This window comes from Cololabis saira, chromosome 9 (assembly GCF_033807715.1).
Source record: "Cololabis saira isolate AMF1-May2022 chromosome 9, fColSai1.1, whole genome shotgun sequence".
NCBI lineage: Eukaryota > Metazoa > Chordata > Actinopteri > Beloniformes > Belonidae > Cololabis > Cololabis saira.
Window position 1 is genome coordinate 25,402,528 of NC_084595.1, and position 22,367 is coordinate 25,424,894.

At 39.4% G+C, this 22,367-nt stretch overlaps 1 protein-coding gene across 1 annotated transcript in view; it reads left to right on the forward strand.

The window, feature by feature from the left end:
• The window catches only part of adgrv1 (adhesion G protein-coupled receptor V1), a 112,461-nt gene that overhangs the window by 86,439 nt on the left and 3,655 nt on the right, over positions 1 to 22,367 (forward strand). The window contains exons 90-93 of the mRNA XM_061728948.1: positions 3,889 to 4,067; positions 8,684 to 8,841; positions 14,065 to 14,186; positions 19,826 to 20,011. Coding sequence (XP_061584932.1) covers positions 3,889 to 4,067; positions 8,684 to 8,841; positions 14,065 to 14,186; positions 19,826 to 20,011 — 645 coding nt within the window. The remainder of the gene's footprint in view (positions 1 to 3,888; positions 4,068 to 8,683; positions 8,842 to 14,064; positions 14,187 to 19,825; positions 20,012 to 22,367) is intronic.

Below are 22,367 nucleotides of genomic sequence, written 5' to 3' on the forward strand. Positions count from 1 at the left end.
CTTTTGAACTTGTGGCCCGTGTTTTGTTTTGCTCTGTTGCCAACAACAAAGCAAATCAACTTCAAGATATGACAGTATAAATAACCCCCATATCAAAAACAGAACCATTTATTAAGCACCAAACACAAAGGAACAGAGATTGTTGATTTATGTTAAACATGGAAACATCCATGCCATACAATTTTAACTTGGCATAGCAGATCTTGCCTGAGCCAGTTTTAATCTTTCAGAGAGACTAGAGATCATTTATAAGCAGAGGAATGTCGTGAACGTTGGTCACTTTAGTAGTAGTGGTAGAGTACTTAAGCAGCCACTGCCCTGAATGAATAAACCCTTTCACTCAGCTGATCTTCCACATCCAGATCTGTGAATCATTTTTAAAGCATAACCTAAATCTGGAATCTGGTAGACATTAGAAAAATTAAAAGGATATTCAACTTATGTAACTTATTGTACTCATTTCTTTCCAGATGTTTATCTTGTCTTTTATTTAATTTTGTTTTGCTGTTAGTACAATGTGTTTTTTATTTCAGAAATGATTTAAAATGAACCTGTTTTCACTTTGTTGGCTGATTATTTATTGGAAACTTTATTTATAGGCCAGAGACAAACAACACTCTACATTTGAATCCGGGAAATCTGATTTATTGTTAACCAAAAGTCAGAACATCTGTATCCCCATCATAAATCTGATACGATGTTTACATGTAGTTCAGAAAAGTTTAAAACGTATTCAACATTCAGTCCGTATGTGTCGTACCCGGCATGTCCTAAAATGAACTTCCTCATCTCCTCTGTTGTCCCGGACTTTTATGAGTAATAACCTTTGTCTTGTTTTTGTTCAGTCTTCAGTCATGTTTGACATATTACAGTTGTAGCTGGGGATAATAATATGCAGTTGTAGCTCAGGAGCTTACATCAGTGTCCTTTGAAATGCTGAACCTTTCCACCGAGTGTGTTCCCTACTTGTAAGCTGGTTTACATAAAAGCACCTCTGCTAAATAAATTTTATGTACATTCAAATAATCTGTCACGACGTCTCCTGGCACAAATGATGTTGTTGGTGGAGTATTATGGGATTAACCACTGAATGAGTTAATGGGGGCTGACTGCAGCAGGGTAATACTGGATCCAAGCTTTGCTGAATGTATGCAGTGTTTTTCTCATTTCAGGTTGTTTTTCAACCGTGACTTCTCAGATATCTTAAGGGATAAAGGCTCAGGCCAAATGCTTTCAAGTGTTGGAATCTGGATGACGAGAATTGGAGCCCAGATGAAATGAGTTGTGACGTGCAAGCTGGTTTTAGACACACATGGCTGTAGTTAGTCTGTTATCAGAGCCCAATGGAAGGAATATAAACAATGATTCAGTCCAGACAAAGTTCAGAGGGAAAACAATCACTATGGATTTTGTGGTTTTATCAAGGCACACAGTCACTCATTTGTTCTCACACAGACACGCACGCTCCCTCACTCACTCAGATTTATGTTGTTTTTTTAATAATCTGCCATTGTTGTTCAGCACCCTAGTCACAAGGCGTCACAGGTCAGTGCACGACTGTCAGCAGCAATGCTACCTGAGAGCAGGATTCTGGTACCACTCCACCTTTCATTGACGTGTGGCACCGAAACCCGCTCCGCCTTCACTCGCGTCTCTTTATCGACCCCAGCGATGTCTCACCACTCATTTTTCACTACTATCAGGTAGCTGCTTCAAGATAAGTGGCTGAAATGAGCGGGCGCCAGCAGCCCATTGAATCAATACCAGCAGTGTGTGTGTGTGTGTGTGTGTGTGTGTGTGTGTGTGTGTGTGTGTGTGTGTGTGTGTGTGTGTGTGTGTGTGTGTGTGTGTGTGTGTGTGTGTGTGTGTGTGTGTGTGTGTGTGTGTGTGTGTGTGTGTGTGTGTGTGTGTACATGAAGGTGTGCATCTGACATAATTGGTCTACCCTGGCATAATGCCAGTTATTCCATCTCTATCAAGAAAAGCCTTCAAGGCTCCAAGAGACAACCTCAGCTTACTTCATAATATGTATAGTATGACATAACAGTATATGTATGTGGGAGAAGCCTACCAAATCTTAATGCACACCTGTGTATGGGTATGTGTTTACTATTTTTCACTCTGCAAGTTTAGGAGCCTTTTAGTTGTGCAAGGGTTCTGTTATTAGGAGACAACCGTACTTGACTGTAATAGTGGAAGAAGAAGTCGCTTGAAGCAATCCAGCTAGTATGAAACACGTTGATGTTGACTTTACAAGGACATATAAATAGATGGACAAATGGATAGAAAGGTGGATGGGATAGATAATAATAATAAAATAATAATAAAACTTTATTTGTATAGCACATTTCATACAAGAATTGTAGCTCAAAGTGCTTTACATCAATAATGAGGCAAACAGCAAGTGCAGTTTAAATAAGAAAAAGGTATAAAATAACAATCAACATCATATCAGATCCTAGCGTTCTAAGTACATTACGGAGTATAAATAGTGACAGTTAAGTTTAAAAATATAAAAGTTTTCAAAAAATTAAACAGTAGTGCGTACAATTAAAAAGTAGTGCGTACAATAAGATAAGATAATTTGATTCACTCTCATATCATTTCTCACCTGTCTCAACTTGCACACAGCCAAGTCAACAACATTCCAGTGGTCCACATACAATTAGAAGGCAAGTTAAATATAGAATATCTGGTTGAAATACGGAGATACAATCAAACAAAAAGTCATCTTAGTCCACAAGGGCTCAGATCAGGCTCATAGGCAATTCGTTTGGTAGCACAATGCTTCAGATATCAACAATCAGTGAAGGATACAGCCACTGCAGAGTGAACAGCTGGGCTTAAAGGTTCCTGTAATCCTTTTACTGTACATCTCCAGCCTGCCCACAGTCAAGGACCTCACCCTGTTGTCTCACTGCAGTCAAACTGTTACACAGCTGGAACCCACCACTTTTTCCATGCACAGTATATCTTCATCTTTGAATTCATTCTTGAGTGTTTGTGGAGCGAGTTTTTTTGTGTTTGTGGTTGAGCACCAGTGATGAAATGCCCCATATGTGCTTCAGTATTTGCAAACAGATGGACACAAACATGAACTGATGTTTATCGTTAAAGCTGTAAGCCTGTCTCATAAGCTTGAGTTGCTTTTGTAGTGATGCCCAAATTTGTGTCTTTCTTTACCCCATTTCCTTATAGAGTTAAAAAAAAAAAAAGAAATCATTCAGGGGCGTTACAGTGCAGCAAGGAGGCTCATGGTGGAGAGACTGCCCTTGCGAGTTTTGCTTTTGATCCTAAAATGTTAAATTAATCTTTGCTCTTTGCTCTTTCTCTCTACAGTGTTGTAGTGGCTAAAGTCTTCTTATAAGATAAGAAATTGTATGTGTTGCAATCAGCAGGTGTTCAGAAAAGCCGCTTATGTAGCAATGAACGGATTAGTGTATCAAATGGATGAAACTATAAAAACCTGCTAGATTACAAAGCAAATATAGCTGCATTGCTTGTGATGTAAGAGTGTGTGTGTGTGTGTGTGTGTGTGTGTGTGTGTGTGTGTGTGTGTGTGTGTGTGTGTGTGTGTGTGTGTGTGTGTGTGTGTGTGTGTGTGTGTGTGTGTGTGTGTGTGTGTGTGTGTGTGTGTGTGTGTGTGTGTGTGTGTGTGTGTGTGTGTGTGTTTGTTTTAGTTCATCACTTGCTTCCAAGACCAAATGTTCCCATGAGCAACAAAAGTTGAAAGGCCTCAAAAGTTCAGGCAGTTTTTGCCCCTACTAATCCATTAAATTACTGGAAAAAATGTTTTCTCCCGATTTGACAGTTATTTGTGCTGGCATTACGATTTTTCCTGTGTTCCCTTTCCAGTCAGTAAGTTGTTTTCCCAAACTGTTCCCTCAGGCGGTGAACTTCTGGCAAGTGCTGGTGATGAATGACGAGCATACAGAACGGCGGTACCTCCTCTACTTTCTCCTGGGCTGGGGACTTCCTGCGCTGGTCATCATCGTCCTGGTCGTTGTTTTGCTTGGTGGCTTTGGATGGACCATACATGCTGCGTACGGACTGGTGCAAGGAGACGTGTGAGTTGGCAGAGCTTAAAAATCGATAGATAAGGCCACTTTTTGAACTGGTTAGTCAGGAATGCAGGCTCAATCAACCGCTTACCAAATGTGGTTTCATAAGCACGATCATGGGTGTGTTTTCTAAGCTACACTGAGTCAGTCAGGGTGACTGCAGCTTCTTTTTTGAGCTTTGGGAAATTCCATTTCAAATAGTGTGGACCAAAAGAAAACACCTGAGCCAGTGACATCATATGAGGAGGCAGCTTGCACAATGAATAAGTGAAGGAGTCAAGGAGTTTCAGTGTTTACAATGCATGGTCCCATACAGAAACACGAGTCTTTACCTTGGAGGTGGAGTATTATAGAAACCTTTTCTATCTATAAATAGCACAAGCCTAGAGGCTGGGAACACAAGAGAAGATATTGTTTTGTAAAGACCATTCACAATGGTCCTTAGACAGGTTTGTATTTTTGGGAGTAGTTTACATGCATTGATGGAATATGAACCCTTAAATCACATCTTAAATTAGCCAGTGGTCTTAGGCGTGGCTGTTATCCTTGGCATCAAGCGAGTATGTGTGTTTCCTGTAAGTGGCATAAACGTAGGACACCCCTCTCTTCTAAGGAATTAATTCACCCCCTCTCTTCTCATCAGAGTAAACAGGTCACCTCTTGTTTTCCCTTTACTCCTGTCTCAGTTTCAACCTGTCTGCGTAAAAACAAGTTACTTACATCAGAAGGCATTTTTGTGGTCATCTTATCTGGGAGTTTCAGCATTTGTTAACTCTGAATTAAACACTTTTTATTTAGTTATAACTAGCTAAAGTACAATGTAGGTACTGACAGAAAAAAATTGAGTGGAGCACAAACAAATTACACAACAGTTCCCCGATTCTTCTCTCTGTTTTTGTCTAAATTCAGAATTTTTCAATATTTTTCAGTCATTCTGGTAATATGGTGTGCATATTTCACTAAAATAGATGCATCCTCTTTGTTGTTTGAAATGAGGATAAAGCAGAAACTAGGAATGTAAACACGTTTCTCATTTCAATTCTAAGATAAAGGATGGTAAGAAATCATATTTAACTTTATAAGCATTGAGTTTACGGTAAAACAGAATAATATCATCAACAACCTATTGCATCATGCTGATCAGCTGTTCACATTTATCAAAGCAGTACATCTCATTCAGATTTGAATGAGCACTGATTTAAAGGAAATATGCTGCCTTTTTAAAAAAGGTCACACTTTCCTGAGTATTTAATTAATTATCTGGGACCTGCTTTGGTCAAAACACAGCAGCCATGCAGTACAACAGTTATTTTTCAACATCTTTTTACACATCTGTTCAGAGCAGCTTGTTTTAGGGGGCAGAAAACTGGCAAAAAAAAATGAAAAATGGTATGTATCACTGTATTTCTTCTCTCTTACACCAGAAAGTGAGTGAAGGAGGTCCCTGGTTAATGTTTTTTTCATCCTCCTCCATAATCCCTGGGAGTTCTCTTTCTTCTGGGAGTGGTTCTGGACCCTAACCCTGAATTTTAACAGCCACATTAAGCCACAGTAGTGAAGTCAGCCTTTTATCACCTAAAGAACGTGTCAAGGATTAAAGGACTTGTCCATGCTTTTATCTTTAGTAGACTGGACTACTGTAATGCTGTTCTCACGGGTCTCCCTAAAAAATCCATCAAACAGATCTGGCTTCCTGTCTGTCACAAAATAGATTTTAAAATCCTACCGTTGGTTTATAAATCTCTGAAGGGTCTCGGGACAAAATAAATCTTTATCTTCTGGTCCATTATGAACCCACAGAACCCTCAGGTCTGTGGGTTCATATCCCACAGACACACCTATTTTCTGTACCCAGAGTTAGAACCAAACACAGGGAGGCAAGTTCAGCTTTTATGCTCCTCACCTGTGGAAGACACTCCCAGAATTCCCTAGGGCTGTTGAAACTCTTACTTGATTTTAGTCAAGGCTGAAAACCTTTTTTATTTAGCTTATTTCATGTGCTTATTTCTATACCACATGAAATGTTGTATAGAAATAAGCTTGCATTGCCTTGTAAGACTTTCAGTACAGCCATTAACAAGCAAAGACCTTGAGGAAATCTTAAATCAACTGAACAACTGCAATTAAACCTCTTCTGAAAAAGGACAGTCTTGGCAAGACACACATGATTAACACATGATTTCAAATCTCCCATTTTTCAATAAGATTATTGAAAAGGGGTTTTTTCAACAGCTCAATTATTTTTTAACACAAAATAACTGCTATGATGCCTTCCAGTCAGGTTTTAGACAGCGCCACAGCACTGACACTGCTCCGACCAAAGTGTTTAATGACATACAGTATACTTGAATACAGACAGTGGAAAAATGTCAGTCTTTGTTTTGCTGGATCTCAGCGCTGCATTTGATACAGTTGACCACAATATTTTACTCAAACGATTGCAAAACTGGACAGGTCTTTGCAGAACTGTACTAAACTGGTTCAACGTATATTAACAGAACAGGAACAGTGAGTACTTTGTGTTAATAGATAAGTTTACATCCGAACAGACATGAGGTACATGTGGAGTTCCCCAAAGTTACATCCTGGGACCTCCTCTGTTTAACATCTACATGCTCCCACTGGCACACATTATAAAGAACAACAAAATAAACTGCCATAGTTATGCAGATGACACACAGATATATATTACATATATATGTCACCAGGAGACTGAAACCCTGTACAGGCTCTTGGTAAATGCATTGAGGAGATTAATAACTGGATGTGCCACAACCTTCTCCAGCTAAACAAAAACAAAACTGAGGTAATTTTCTTTGGAGCCAAAGAGAAATGATCACAGGTCACCACAGAGCTTCAATCTATACACCTAAAAGCTACAAACCAGGCCAGAAATCTGGGTGTAGTGATGGACTCAGACCTAAATTATGTAAAACACATTAAGGTAATAACAAAGTTAGCCTAATATTATTATTATTATTATACATTAGTACTACTACTCAGCAGGGCCTGGGAAAACTAGCCCATGCATTCATCTTTAGTAGGCTTGAATATTGTTACAGCATCTTTACAGGTTTACCTAAAAAAGTCAGTTAGACAACTGCAGCTCATTCAGAACTCTGCTGCCCGAGTCCTCACTAAGACCAAAGAAGTGGACCACATCAGTCCAGCTCTGAGGTCTTTACACTGGCTGCCTGTCTGAGGATAGACTTTAAAGTTCTGATGCTGGTCTATAAAGCTCTGAATGGTCTAGGACCAGAATACCTCAGTGACCTCCTGACCCAGTAGGAACCTTCCAGACCCCTCAGCTCATCTGGATCAGATTTTTTATCAGTTCCCAGAGTCAGAGCCACACATGGAGAAGTTGTGTTCAGCTTCTATGCTCCACATGTCTGGAACAAACTCCCAGAAATCCTCAGATCAGCTGAAACACTCAATTTATTTAAATCCACGTTGAAGACACACCTGCATTTGAATAAAGCTCCAAACCAGCACTGATACTTTTAAGCTTGAGTTTCAAAATGTGATCACATTCTTTCTTTTTGTTTACATTTTAAATCGTGCTTTTTATTTATTTGGTATTTTAAAGTCTATGTAAAGCACTTTGAATCACCTTGTTGTTGAATTTTGCTATAGAAATCAACTTGCCTTTCCTACAGTCAAGTCTCATCCCCTCACAAGGCCTCAGTGGTACAAATGTCCACATTCAAATGCACTCAGACTCATCGTCTAGCTGTCTTGGTGAGATGGGAAGATGCAAAAATGTATTTAGCATACCATGTCATGTTTTGGCTACCATAGATCCTATTACTTTCCAGCGTTTTTTAAAACTGCAGATGTTTTATCTGTACTTTGCTCCCACCAAACCTGGACTGAGATTGTTTTGTGAAAAAAGACAGTGACATGAGAGTTTTGCTCGTTGTTTGGCATATACTGTTTACACGGGGCATGATGAATTTGCCAGAGAAAAAAATATTTCCCTTGGTTTCCTTTGATAAAGATAAACACAGCTGATTGAAAGAAGCTGGGAAAGAATTTGTGAGACTTCTCTGGAAACAACAGAGAGATAAACAGTTAACTATTGACTCACAGCAATGCAGAATTTGTCCAACAAAAAGCAATTTGATTATAGTATATTTTTGTGATCAACCTTTTTACAAAAAACAAAGACCTTTTTCAGATGTTTGACAGGATTTGCTGTTGAATCACGAACCACTTCACATTTATCCCTTCTTTCAAACCAGAGGGAAAATGTGTTGTTCTTTATCCTTTCATGCTTGAAACAAGAAAACGTATTTAAGCGTTTTTTGGTCTCAGATATTATCCTGCTGTTGCTGCAGGGTGACCTGTTGGTTCCCTAAGAGTTAAGAACATATGTGTTTTGCTGCTGTTGTTGAGTAATAGTCCTGTGAGTGTTAGGCAGGCTCAGAGGTCTCAGCAAGCAGATTCGGTTTGTGAAACTTGAAGAACAGCTTTTCCAAAGCCATTCCATTTTTTACTTAACGCATTTTAGCATGATTTTCATGAACATACCTTTCCTCTTTTCTTTGTATTAGTTTGTATTCTTTTAAAACTATGTTATGGTAAAACTAATCACTCATTTCTGTCTATCCTTCCTTTAGATGCTTTATCCCAAACATCTATGCAGCTCTGTGCACGGCGGTGCTAGTCCCCCTCATCTGTCTAGTTGCAGTGCTGGTCGTATTCATCCATGCCTACCAGGTTACGGAGCAGTGGAAGGCCTATGATGACATTTACCGCGGACGGACCAACAGCACAGGTAACCAGTCAAATATGTGTGAAACAGTTACAGTTACAAGAAACACAGACTTAAGAAGATCTTATAGTAACAGGTTAAATATATGTGTATGCAGAGAAATCTATTAATATAGTTATTCTTTGCATGAAACCTGTTAACCTTTAGCTACAGTGCCCTCAGGAACTAAACTGCATCCACCCATATTTTTGTCTCAAATGTTCAGCCCTTATTTTGCTCAGCTTCCCGTCTCTGTCTGCTGCCCCTCTGTACAGAAACATAACTGCAACTTCTTAATACCTTCATTTTGTGAGTGAAATAGTGCTGACACTCTCACTTTTCTTTAGCCAAGATCTTTATTTAAGTAAGGGTAACGCTGTAAACCCTTTTCAAGTATAAGCACAACAGTCTCAATGCAGTAATGTTCTAAGAGGTGTGCAAACAGTCTCAGACTTGCAGATTACGCAACTGTCTTGTTTGCACAGAAACAACCAATAAAGAGTTATGACACATGTCAGTGCTTTCTTTAGTACAGTGAGACTTTTTGAAGATCAAGTTTAAATCCTTTTAGTCTCTCATCATTATGGCTGTAATCAGCGGCCATCAGACTCAGCAGGCTAAAGCTTGTTTTACTCGGTCAAGGCCCTGCAAGGACAAAGCAAATCCTGAGTTCGTGCCAGTTCTTTGGCTGGCGAGCAGTCTGCCCTGTTCACTGTGTGTGGCCTCTGAGGCAATGTAGGAAACCAAAACAGTGTTTTACTGAGCTGCAGGTAGGTGTGTGTTCTTAACAAGAGAGCAATACATAATCATTCCCAAACCATACTGAGGCTGAAGGCTCGCTCGCTAGATATTTACTTTGTCTGGACTATTTTACCATGCTGGTTAGAATAAGCAGAGATGATCTGGGTCTGAAGTCCATAGTGAGCATGTGTGGAGCAAACACAGGAGACGGCCCTTGTGATGTGAAACATTTATGTCCTGTGCTGTGTAACATTCAATGTTCAGATTAATATACATGCACAAATGTACAGTATTACCATCAAACATTATCATCAAAGTTCATGCAAGAATTTAACAGTTTAACAGTTTGCAGACATGCAACATTTGTGCATGTTGCATGTCATCTGGAACAAATCAATCATGCCATACAAACTGAATTCACATGTTAATTTTTTTAAGCACATGCAGAGCATGTGCACAAGCTGCATGTTGTTTGTTTATTCTAAGCAGTTTTCTTTACTTTACTTTATTTTCTTGTTTATCGTTGCTTTTTGCTCAGTGGACTCAGTGTACTTTTTGCAATAAATCAACCCTGACTTTGTCTCAACATGTCCAGAGCACAAGGGGAAGTAAAACTTTTGTGAGGGAATTTATTTTCTTTTTCAAAATCTTTTGCTCTTTTTTTTTGTGAGGGTGCAACAACCAGTTTCAGGAATGCAATATACAGCAGTCTAACAAACCGGTGATGATTAAAACCTCTCAGTTTGTGCTGTTATAATTATGATCATGAAACTACCTTTGATTAAGATAAATGATAGGTATTCATCCCAGTTATACTTGTACCTGCAGAACCTGCTATTTGGACAGTGAATACTAAGGTCGACATTTTGAAATTCCTTACCATGGCAAACAACTGTTGAGATAAGTTGAGGGCTAATCTGTGTAAGTGAGCATGAGTGTGAGAAACCCACATGTAAAACTCACAGGACTGTGTGAAATATCGCAGGGCCTCTGACGTCAGTGAAATCATCCGAGCGTGCCACTATGAGCACGCTCCTCCCCACCTGCAGAAATGTACCTGCACTTTATAATAAAGTTGGATTTCTGCCACTTCCTCTTTAACCTGCCAGCAGAAAGAAAACTATCTAAACCGATAACAGCTTATGAGTGAACTCTTATCACAGCCCGACTCAACACACAAAGTGTATTTGAAAGACTTGCCCTTTTTTACGCTTTTACAGCCCCAAATGTTCCCTGACCGCGCTTTGATCATTGATTGGAGGGAATGAGGAAATTAAAAGGAATGATATGCAGTTGCTTTATGTGAAGGTACATATGTTTATACTTAGTTCTCACAGGCTTGTTTAAAACCCCCCAAATGCAAGCTGCATATGTTCTTCACAGTAGATCAAGGCTGCATTCATTTTCTCATGCCTTATTTTACTAGATGCATTTGGGATTGAATTCATACGGAGAGTTTTGTTTTGATAATCATTTATTCTCCTTGTTCAGCATTCCTATTTTTAATTAATCCAACACAGCAAGGTTTTTTTTCCTCATTTTTTTACAGCTTGTTTTTTTTTAACAGCTGCTGACCTCTTTGTGACAATAAGTAATTTCAGAACCTCCTCAAGTTTCTTCACTGCTGTTTTTTTTTCAACACAGGCTCCCTCATTAGTTTGTCCTCTCACACCAGGAACCCACAGTGATCAAATATAAACAAGAGTTTGTGGAGAAGACTCGCTCTCTTGTGTCATGGGACTAAAAAATAATTTCTGGAAATTGTTTGAGTCGGTGTTTGTGTTTGTCTCAGCTCCATCAGACAGAAAGCGAGCCATGCATATGCGGTCATACAGTAGTCATCAATCAGAAGATGTTCCTGTTCTGCTACTTTTATTTATTTATTTATTTATTTATTTGTTTGTTTATTCTTAGTTGTATCAAGTCAAACCGTCAGTCAGCATTTTGCACACGGTTTCCATTTGGCTTTGGGAACCTGTTCTTACTGTGGGAGCCCTGCCCCGTCCACAGACTGGAATGTGCTTACATGGATGGAAAAATCAGAGCAGGGAGGGCGGAGATGGAGACAGATGTGCAAGATGGAAGAAAGAGAGAGAAGAAGATAGAAAAGATTCGTGTTCTTAGAGGCAGGAGAAATTTTGAGAAGACGGAAAAATATACTTAAAGTGTCCATGAGCTTATTCAAAACATTTGTTGAATGTGGGGAAAAAAAAAAGAAAGAGCAAGGACAGTATGTCCTAAGTAGGGGCACAACACACCTAGACTAGATATAAAATAATAACATTGATGCATTGAAAAACAATAACCAGCGTTGACGTGAGGAGGGCTTATAAGTGAAAACTCATTAAAAACTAAGTGAAATGGGAGAGGTGTGAAAAAGGAAGTATTGCTGAGAAAATATAATTGGGCTGAGTCAGAGGAAAGTTGCTGCGGGATAAGTAGCCCAATGTGGAGCAGAGTGGAAATGACATGGTGATGGAAGTGGCACCTAAGTGAGGACTTTTTGTGCAAACCTGGGCCCCGTGCCCTGTGTTTCCATCCTACTTGTGAGCGGAACTGCACAGTTTGTCCTACATAACGCCCAGCAGCAGACTACAACTGGAGTAACTGAGCAGCGCCAGTTGGAATTGGACTTTCTTTTTGGATTCAAATATCAATTTAAAGCCAACAAACATTGTTTAATGTTGCCTTCAGAATGCATTTGATTGATCTTACTTTACATTCTGTTGTGCAATGACACAAAATTGAACCCATACAGAAAAACTAAAAATGCAAAGATCAGTGCTTTCTGTAGTATATCATACGTTAGCGTTTCATCAAAGTACATGTAACCTAATATTGAAGGGATTTCATTTTTCTAAATTGTAAATGAAGCACTACAATTTCGGATTTACTACAAAAGGTACATTATCAAATACTACTTCAAACTTGTTTGTGCAAAAAAAGAAGTCTTAAAACCTGTCCAACATTTTGGTCCAACAAATCAATATTGAAGATTGTTTGTATCAGTGATTGTGGCTAAGGTTATTACACCTCTGTGATAGCAACATTAAATTCAGGAAAGTAGAGTGAGTTTTTTTGAGAAAGTATGCTGCCTTTAAGAAACCAACTTTGTGTTACTGCTGCAGCTCTGTATGGAGCTTGCAACTCTTCAGTAGTAGAAGCACACACTGCTATGCTTGTGGGGCTGATGTCTCTTCAGCTGCTCTCAAATGTCTCGTCCCCACCAGCTGAGACTTTAATCTCCGTCCACATGAGTCCACGTTCAGGGACTCGGAATGCTGTTGGGCTGTGAAAGCTGATTCGTTAAACAACTCCTGAGGCTCGCTAATCACTCCAATATTACTTGCTGTCTCCTTATGGCCCTGCAGTAAGAGTTGCAGTAAGGTTTATCTCAATAATCTTAATCAAATCAGGATCACAATAACAGCCAGGGAATGTAAAATGTAAAAAAAAAAAAAAAGATCTAATTTTGTGTTATATATCTAATCTACAATATTTTGTAATTTTTAAACCTCAGAAGATTCAAATTAATAATAATGCACTATTTTTGTGTGATTCCTGCAGAATTTTCTGTATTTCTGCAGAAATATGAATATAAAACAAATAGCTAAAGATAATTTACACAAATGAAAAAATATATATACTTTTTTTTTATTGAATAATAAAATAATTAATAATTAATTACTGCATATCTGTGAATGGTGAAGCATGTGAAGTCTGGAGATTAAGATTAGATTTAAGTGTTATTGGCCTTCATATTTATTTAAAGAACAGAGATGTATCAAAGTCTTACCTTTACAGCTTATTTGTAAGGAGGAGACTAGCGTTTAAAAAAAAAAAGATTTCTCATAACCTCAAATAGAAAAATGCTGATGATCAGCAAGCTTGAACAGATGAGAAAGTAAATTTATAAGATGCGTCTCTTAACCTATTACAACCTAAGGTCACATTTTGAAATCCCTTATTAAACCTAAAATCATTGTTCCTCAGCTTCTGAAGAATCCAGAAAAAAAAGAAATAAAGACTATTTGAGACGTTAAATTAACCATTTGTTTTTATTATAAATTGCTGATGGTGTCCTCATCTTTATTAAAATATATTTTAGTCCAAGTGTCTAAAGAATGTTTGTTGTGTATGGCTCTGATTTGAAAGGTAAAAGCACACATATGTCACGTGGGGTGGCAGTGGATCGATGCAAATGTTCAGGAATCTGTCATCAGGTCAGTCATGAACAGCATTAGTCTGCTCAACAGGACTGAGAGGACAAAGACCGTCCCCCCCAAAAGAACATCGCTGACTATTAAGGATAATGGAGCTCGCTGGAGACCTGTTGGAAAAGTGTTGTGTGGACGAATGTGTAAATGAGATTAGCGCTTATCTACTGGATTTTATAGTCATCATAGAATAGATAACAGTAGACTTTATACTTTCTGTCTTTGTTTATGTATTTTCTGTCATCCATACTGGTTTTAAAAGCTTATGTGTTGTTGTTTTGTTTCCCAGAGGTGCCCCTGGTCCTCTATCTCTTTCTACTCATCTCACTCGTGTGGCTGTGGGCAGGACTTCATATGGGATACAGATACCTGTGGATGCTCATCCTCTATGTCATCTTTAACTGCCTGCTGGTAAGTTCTTTTTTTTTACCACATGCATGCCAGTTTATCTAGCTACTGGCCCTCAATTTGTCTTCAATATGACTATTTATCAAATATGTCTTTGTGTTGCAAAAATACAACCTGCAAATGTATTACAACTGTCTTTCTACTCTCTGCCAATGAGCTTTAAGAACCCTGTAAGGATTTCTGAGGGGGAAGCCAATCTAATCTATCTACCTTCAAAATAGAAGTTATCAAAATAGAAGTGTTTCCTTCCTCCCAGTGATGATGTTTCGTCTCTTGTTTTGTTTCTTACCTCCTGGAAGTTCCCAGACATTTAAAACTGGGTTATCTGGGCTACTACAGAGATTGTTTATGTGTGTGTGTGTGTGTGTGTGTGTGTGTGTGTGTGTGTGTGTGTGTGTATGTGTGTGTGTGGGTTTATGTTTTGCTGACTTGGGAGTAGAGCAGTGGGTTACATGAAGGCAACATCATCCCACTTTGATTTCCAGCTTCAAAGAGAAAGATCAGCCTCAGGAGTGGAGAAGGAGGCAGGGTTATCAAGGTGTCACATCTCACTAAAGCCTCTCTGCCACCACTGCCTGCCGCTCTACTTTCCATTTCTGTTTTTGTCTCTCCGTGGTATTTCTGTCTGTCTCTCTCTACAGTGGTTTCTCACTTTCTTCGATGTTGTGCTTCAGGTATCAGAAAAGAAAGGATTTCATGAGACATTATCCCTGTCACTGCGCATTAAAACTTCTGACTTGTTACATTGCAATGTGTTCATAAGAAAAGAATAACCAAATAAAAAATGCATCATGGGAAGTAGTGAATATAAACACAACAAACCATAAAGTCACTTGATAATACACACTTTACATTTATTGGTGAGGTTAATTTAAGTGATTACAACATAACATATATTCGTTTGTGAAACAAATTTATAATAAAAACAAAAGGTTAATTTAACGTCTCAGTATAGTTAAATATTATAGTATTTTATAGTATAAAATAGTTTTTATTTCTTTTTTTTCTGGATTCTTCAGAAGCTGAGGAACCATGATTTTAGGTTTTATAAGGGATTTCAAAATGTGACCTTAGGTTGTAATAGGTTAAGAGACGCATCCCCATATTTACACCTTGAAAATTTTAATTGGGGATTTAACATGAATAAAATAGAAAGATTACTTCAAAAACCTGCTCAACGCATGATCTATTAATCCTTAGATTCACACATGAGGGCTCTAGCCCTGTGCTCTTTATCACATGTTTTGTCTTCCATCATCTGAAAGTCTTTGGAGGTTTCTTCTGTCATTGTCTCTGCGACATCATCTGTCTAGAGGTCTGTGGTAACCTGAGGTGACATGTGGCATCCTCGTGCCAGAGACATCGGTGCTTCACCAAAGTAAAGTCTCCTGTTTGCAAAGTGACTGGTGAAGAGAAGTGAAGTCAGCGCTAATGATGAATGTCACACTTAGCACTTCTTTGTGAGCTCTGGGTTTATCCCTCTCTGTGATATCATATGGTCAGTTTCCTCAGCTGACCACAGGACATCTCAGCTGACCTCAGCTGATGGTGCTTTTTAAAGTTTCCTTTTCTGTTTTCAGTTGTGTAGCTAAATAAATAAGATGTCACAGTTTTTCTGGATGTGAATTTGTTTTTTCCCCTGAATTTGAGACATGTCTTTATTTCCTTTGTTACATGTATTTGTTCCTATTCTTGCTCTTACAAAGTGTATTTTTGGCCTCATAATCCTCCACAACCAGGCTTCCAATGTGTGCCTTTGCACAAATACCATTAATATAGAGGCATGCATGCATGCACTCACGTACTCCAGAGCACATGGCCGAATTTAGGATAATACAACTTAAAAGGATCATGTAAGTCTAATAGCGTCCCTCATTGCATTTAGTTTGCTCTTTGTTTCAGGCAGGACACATTGTGATACGTCGGCCTGCAGACAAGATGGGGGAAAAATCTATTTAGAACAATACTAGGGTAATTGTTTCTCAGTCCAGGTGCCAACTTTGCAACCTCAAAGGTCTGATTAAAGTCTCTTTGGTCTCCAGCTGCAATAAGAAAAGCTCAATCAAAGTGGAAACAGCTGAAGAGCTCCAGAGTTAAACTCTGTGCAAGGCCATCGATTAGCTGTACACCATCTCATCTGATCCAGTTTATACTAAATACCGCTTAAGAAAGGCATTCTTTTCAGATTCTGCTGTGACGTACAAAGCAGGGTTGCAATGATTAGACTTCCATGTGCAATTATAGATTTTTGTTACAAATGTAATTTGTATCTGTAGCTGGAAACAGAGTTTAGCTCTGTGTTTTTGTCGAAACTTGAAATGTTTTTTGTACTAAACATTGAATGCATTGAGCAGCAATTGTCATGAATTGTGAACAGATGCAGGACTGGCGAGATTTCTGTGTTAACAGATCCTGGTGCCACAACAAGATGTTCTGATTAAAGGACCAATCCAAACATTTGTGCGCAAGAAGGATATTTTCACTTCAGAATCCATTAAAAATGTTGCCATTAGAAAATTATGATTTTGTTCTCCGGACCATTCCAGTGTGGGCTAGTCTCTGCCGGGGTGGGGGGGCGGGGGGCACGTGCCCCGGCGTCTGTGGGGACTCTGGGATTCTGGGGTGTCCGCTGTGTGGGGGCGGGGCCGGGTTCGGGGGGCGGGTCTCCACCTGCGGGGGGGGTGTAAATTATTATATGCCGTATTTTCCGCATTATAAGGCTCACCGCATTATAAGGCGCACCTTCAATGAATGACACATTTTTCAACTTTTTCCATATATAAGGCGGACCGCATTATAAGGCGCTACAGTAGAGGCTGGGGTTACGTTCTGCATCCATTAGACCAGGGGTGTCGCACTCCAGTCCTCGAGGGCCGGTGTCCCTGCAGGTTTTAGATGTTTCCCTGCTTCATTGCACCATGATACAAGAGACTGTGTCATCAACAGAACTATCCAGACTTTGATGACAAGCTGGTGACGATGATTAATTAGAATCAGGTGTGTTAAAGCAGTGAAACATCTAAAACATGCAGGACACCGGCCCTTCTGGGATTCAGTTTGACACCTGTGCATTAGACCAAGGGTCGGCAACCCGCGGCTCTGGAGCCGCATGCGGCTCTCCCATCCTTATACTGCGGCTCCAAGTGGCTTGGGAAAATAAATTACAAAAAAAAGAACTAAGTATTTAATTGAAGTGTATTTTATTTGTGTTAGTTCTTTAATATTTTAGTTCTAAATTGGAAGGATATTGTGATCTTGACATATTAGAATAAATATTTTTTATTGTTTTCCATCGCTCAAAATACGTATATATGTCTATGGTTGCGAGACATGTTGCGGCTCAATATTGATCCATATATAAGGCGCACCGGATTATAAGGCGCATGGTCAGCTTTTGAAAAAATTGAAGGCTTTTAGGTGCGCCTTATAGTGCGGAAAATACGGTACATATATTTTTATAAAGCGCAGATTAACGTGGTTCATGATCACACTTGCAGTATTCCTCTAACTGCTAGTGAATGGGAAATCTTACCTTTTATTTTTTTGTCTTTTTATTTATACATTTTTCCAATGTGTTTCATTCCCTTGAGACAGAAGTTTATGGACCACAGGTCTCTGCTACAAGACATAGTGATGTGGTTATTGTTTCCTTCATGCAGTGAATTTTCCATTAGAAGAACTTTCCATGTTTACCATGTTGTTGTTGTTGTGGATGTAGCTGTGTTGCACACCACCCTGGTGTTAATTACTGCACATTATTAAGCAGCTGCAGATGTTACAGCTGCACACAACTGTGTTTATGATGCAGAGCACGCAGATCCAGCACTTTTAAAACAATCTCTAGTTTCCAGTAGCATATCTGATCATATTTGAAGTTAGCAGACCTTTGGCAGGCTGCACCCTTTTACTCATCCCTCCGTATTTCCCGCCATCTTTCCTTCTTCTGTTTTACATCGGTGCCTCATCAGGTTGAATTAGAAGACAATAATCAAATCACCATGGCACCATCCTTCATTATCTCCTCATTCTGCCAATAAGCCCTACATCATTGTATGACACAGTCAAAAATAGCCACAGCTGTGAAGCAGAACCATTCTTCATTATACCACCCACACCTCATTCACCTCTCTCCAAATATAGGATACAGGATCACAGACTGTGAAAAAGAGAAGTGCCTTGCCTGCAGGGGTTACTGTATACATGCAATCAGCTGGGAGAGTGCCTGGATGTAATTAGGGTTTAAGGGAAATAAAGCCATCTCTTTCATAAGTTCAGGAAATAATTTGCCCGTAGCAAAAATAAAACAACAAAAAAACACTTTCCAGGGTATTATTATGTCAATAATCTAGTTTCGAAAAAAGTACAGAAAACAAAGAGGATTTTAAATATATTCATCAATTAAGTAGACTTAGTTTTCCCTCTAAATACACACATAATCTGATTTAATTATTATTCTTAAACACAAATGTTTCTTATCATGACCTTGCCCTCTTTCATCAGCAACTTTCCTGTCCTCAGTGCTCTTCTCAGGGCTGTGCTTTCCAAGACGTGGCCTCTCCTGCGATCAGGGAACACTTACATAACCAGCCTGTGGTAGAAAATCCTGTCTCTCAGCTGCACCGCTCGCTAATGATCTGTGCTAATCACTCACGGTGCTGCGCTGACGGATCTGCACTCCTGCTGATATGCAGTCTCACACACCTGTCTGCTTTTATTTAGTGTTTTGCGCAAACATAACGCTATGAAACTACACCGTGCTAAACCCAGTTCTTCTTAAAACTGAAACGTCCCATCTCCTAGGAAATACGGTGAAAAGTTCTGTCTTTGCACCTGAATCACAGCGATACATTGCACATTACTGGACAGTGCTTATGTCTCAGTAGATCAGTGTAATATGTTTCTATAAGTCACAGGTGATAAAGAGAAGTTAATGACATGTGAGGTGTTTCCATGTGTTTTTCAACTGTTTGCAGCCTTGTTTCCTTCTGATAGTGCAGATGCTGCAATTTTACAGCGCACCCATAAACACATAGTTTCCAGTTCTTGTTGTTTTCCTGGTAGTGTTGATTGTAACCACTCACACAGTTTCAAATCTCTGCTTTATGTCAATAACCTTTAGGTATATGAGTACTCTTGCTTGTTTTGAGAGTCAAGCTTAGAGCTCTTTGTCATTAGTAATATATCATCTGTTGTTTTTAATGTCAGATATGAGTTCATAACTTCAAACACAAGCCAGAATCTGCACCTGCAGACCCACACATTTGTGCTTTGCTCTTCTCTTGTGCGTCCCCTCTGTGTCTGAGCCTGCTGGCATCACCCACTGATGAGTGTTGTGAAATGCGGGACGGCCTTGTGGCATTTGGCATGCCTGTGTTTTGGGGTAATTCACAGCCTGGTGCTGGTGATTGAGAAGATTTGGCAATGACGAGGAAGTGGGGGAAGCAGAAATGCCAATGACGTCACCATCCAGTGATGAAGTAATTCTTCTGTAAACATGCCAGAGTTGGTTCTATGGGAGAGTGTATCTCCTTTTTAAGCATTTAGTTAGTTAGTTAGACTGTAATATTGATGTGTATGGCTCTGAGGACAGTTGTGTACAGCTTTGTTCTTATTGCAGATTTCATCTCTCTGTTCCTCTGCAGGGCCTCTATGTGTTTGCAGTTTACTTTATCATGCACAACCAGCTGTGCTGGCCAACTAAAGCCAGTTACACTGTGGAAATGAACGGCCACGATGGTCCTGACTCTGCCTACCAGGGAGGAGGACCCACTGCTGTAGGAGGCGACATCAGCAAATCAACTCAGAATCTTATCACCGCTATGGAAGAGGTAGACACACACGCATGCACGCACGCACACGCACGCACACGCACGCACGCACGCACGCACGCACGCACGCACGCACGCACGCACGCACGCACGCACGCACGCACGCACGCACACTAACTACAAGGCTCCTAAACTTGTAGAGTGAAAAATAGTAAACACATACCCATACGCAGGCGTGCATTAATATTTGGTAGGCTTCTCCCACATACATATACTGTTATGTCATACTATACATATTATGAAGTAAGCTGAGGTTGTCTCTTGGAGCGTCTGCATTCCAGAAAAACGCTTTTCTTGATAGAGATGGAATAATTGGCATTATGCCAGGGTAGACCAATTATGTCAGATGCACACATTTATGTACACACACACACACACACACACACACACATACACACACACACACACACACACACACACACACACACACACACACACACACACACACACACACACACACACACACACACACACACACACACACACATACACACATACACACATACACACACACACACACACACACACACACATACTCACAGAGAATGAGAGTGAAAGTGAGAGTGACAGCTTGATGGTACATTAGATAAAGATCTGTTGATCTGCAGAAGTACTTTCAGCTAAAATGAAGCGGGACATACCTGCCGTTGTTTACGTAATAATTGCTCAGGGGTCGTGTTCTTGATCTCTGGAAAGCGCAGAGAGACAACTTGTATTACAATATATGCTATATTAATATAATTAAATTGAAATTGAATTGAACTGACAAATGCACCTGACTTATTATTCTGTAATAAAGCCAACTTTAAGCACAGTAAATTAAAATATAATGAAATACATATCCAAAAGGTATTATTCAATGGACTTGTTACTTCCATTCCATGGTGTTTTTACTTTCTTTCTTAGTCAATTTTCCCATCCCCTCTCTTTTTCCATGCCATAATTCCCATGGCTGTATGTGCATCATCAGTCATTTCTCATATCATTTGATAGTAACAAAGACCGTTCATGCTTGTTCACTGACAATCGTAACTGACATTGGCCCTTATTATGTAACATGTGTAAAAGTTTGTGTTTTTGTCGCCTTGACTCCCACAATCATCCACATCAGCTCCTCTTGTGATCTTTGTGTCAGACTGCCACATCACATACGAGCAAGCACTGCAACGTCTCGTACTCCATACACTTACAGGACTTCTGCAGTTGCTCTTGAACAAGTCTTTCCCAGTAGAATACCCTACAAGGAGATACAGGAGGGAAAAGGCAGGGACAGGTTTAACTTTGTTACTCCTGGGAACTCTCTCCCCTCCCTTCCTCTTTCCCAATCTCTACACACAGTCCTCGTAATCTTGTTTTATTCATCAGAGCACACTCTTGCCTCTGTGAGACTTGGCTGCAGTCCAGTCAGAAAAATAAAAGTATAGCCAGTGGATAGTAATTGAAGTTAGATGGCTTACTACTTGAGGGATGGAGTGATAAACAAGCAATTAATTTAAGATTAGACTACATATGGGAAAACATAGCATGAGGTTGAGCCAGTTTAGCGGAGTCATCTTCTCATTGCCTCATCTCAAAGTGGATGTGACAGATTTGAGGTGCCTGGCAGTGCTTAATTCTCCTCAGCGAGACACTCTGTACTGGTCACAGCCCAGCAAGGCTCAGACGCTTGAGCAGCACCCAGACGCACGCACATTTATGCATGGACACGAACAGATCAGGCATTCATAATTAATGAACACAGTGGGAAACCAGAGAATATTCATTTAGTTCCTGATAATACTGTTTTTTTTAATGACATGAAACAGCAATGTTTCTTGTCTTTCTTTTATTTCCTTCTCTCAGTCATGTTTTTGCTGTGTTGAGGCATAAAAAGTTCCAAGTTGCCCTAACAGCATAAGTGTGTGACATTACTATGAAACCCTGAACCCAGTGACTTCACTTTCACCGCTGAACCCACTCTGGCTCTGTGTTTTGGACTTAACCCTTTGACATACTTGGACAGCCTGACCCTCACTCGTCACACACATGAAACAGCCATTCTGTGTATAAAGTATTTTTAAATTGTGTTGCATTTCACCTATTGTTTTACACACAAAGTCTAACGTTATTTGTACTACATAGTAGCCTATGGCTACTCCTTAAAAAAAACTGTCGATATCTCTGATTAAATATACAGTATTTATTCTAATGCTTTTACAAATGTGTCTAATATATATATATATATATATATATATATATATATATATATATATATATATATGTATATATAGATAGATAGATAGATAGATAGATAGATAGATAGATAGATAGATAGATAGATAGATAGATAGATAGATAGATAGATAGATAGATAGAT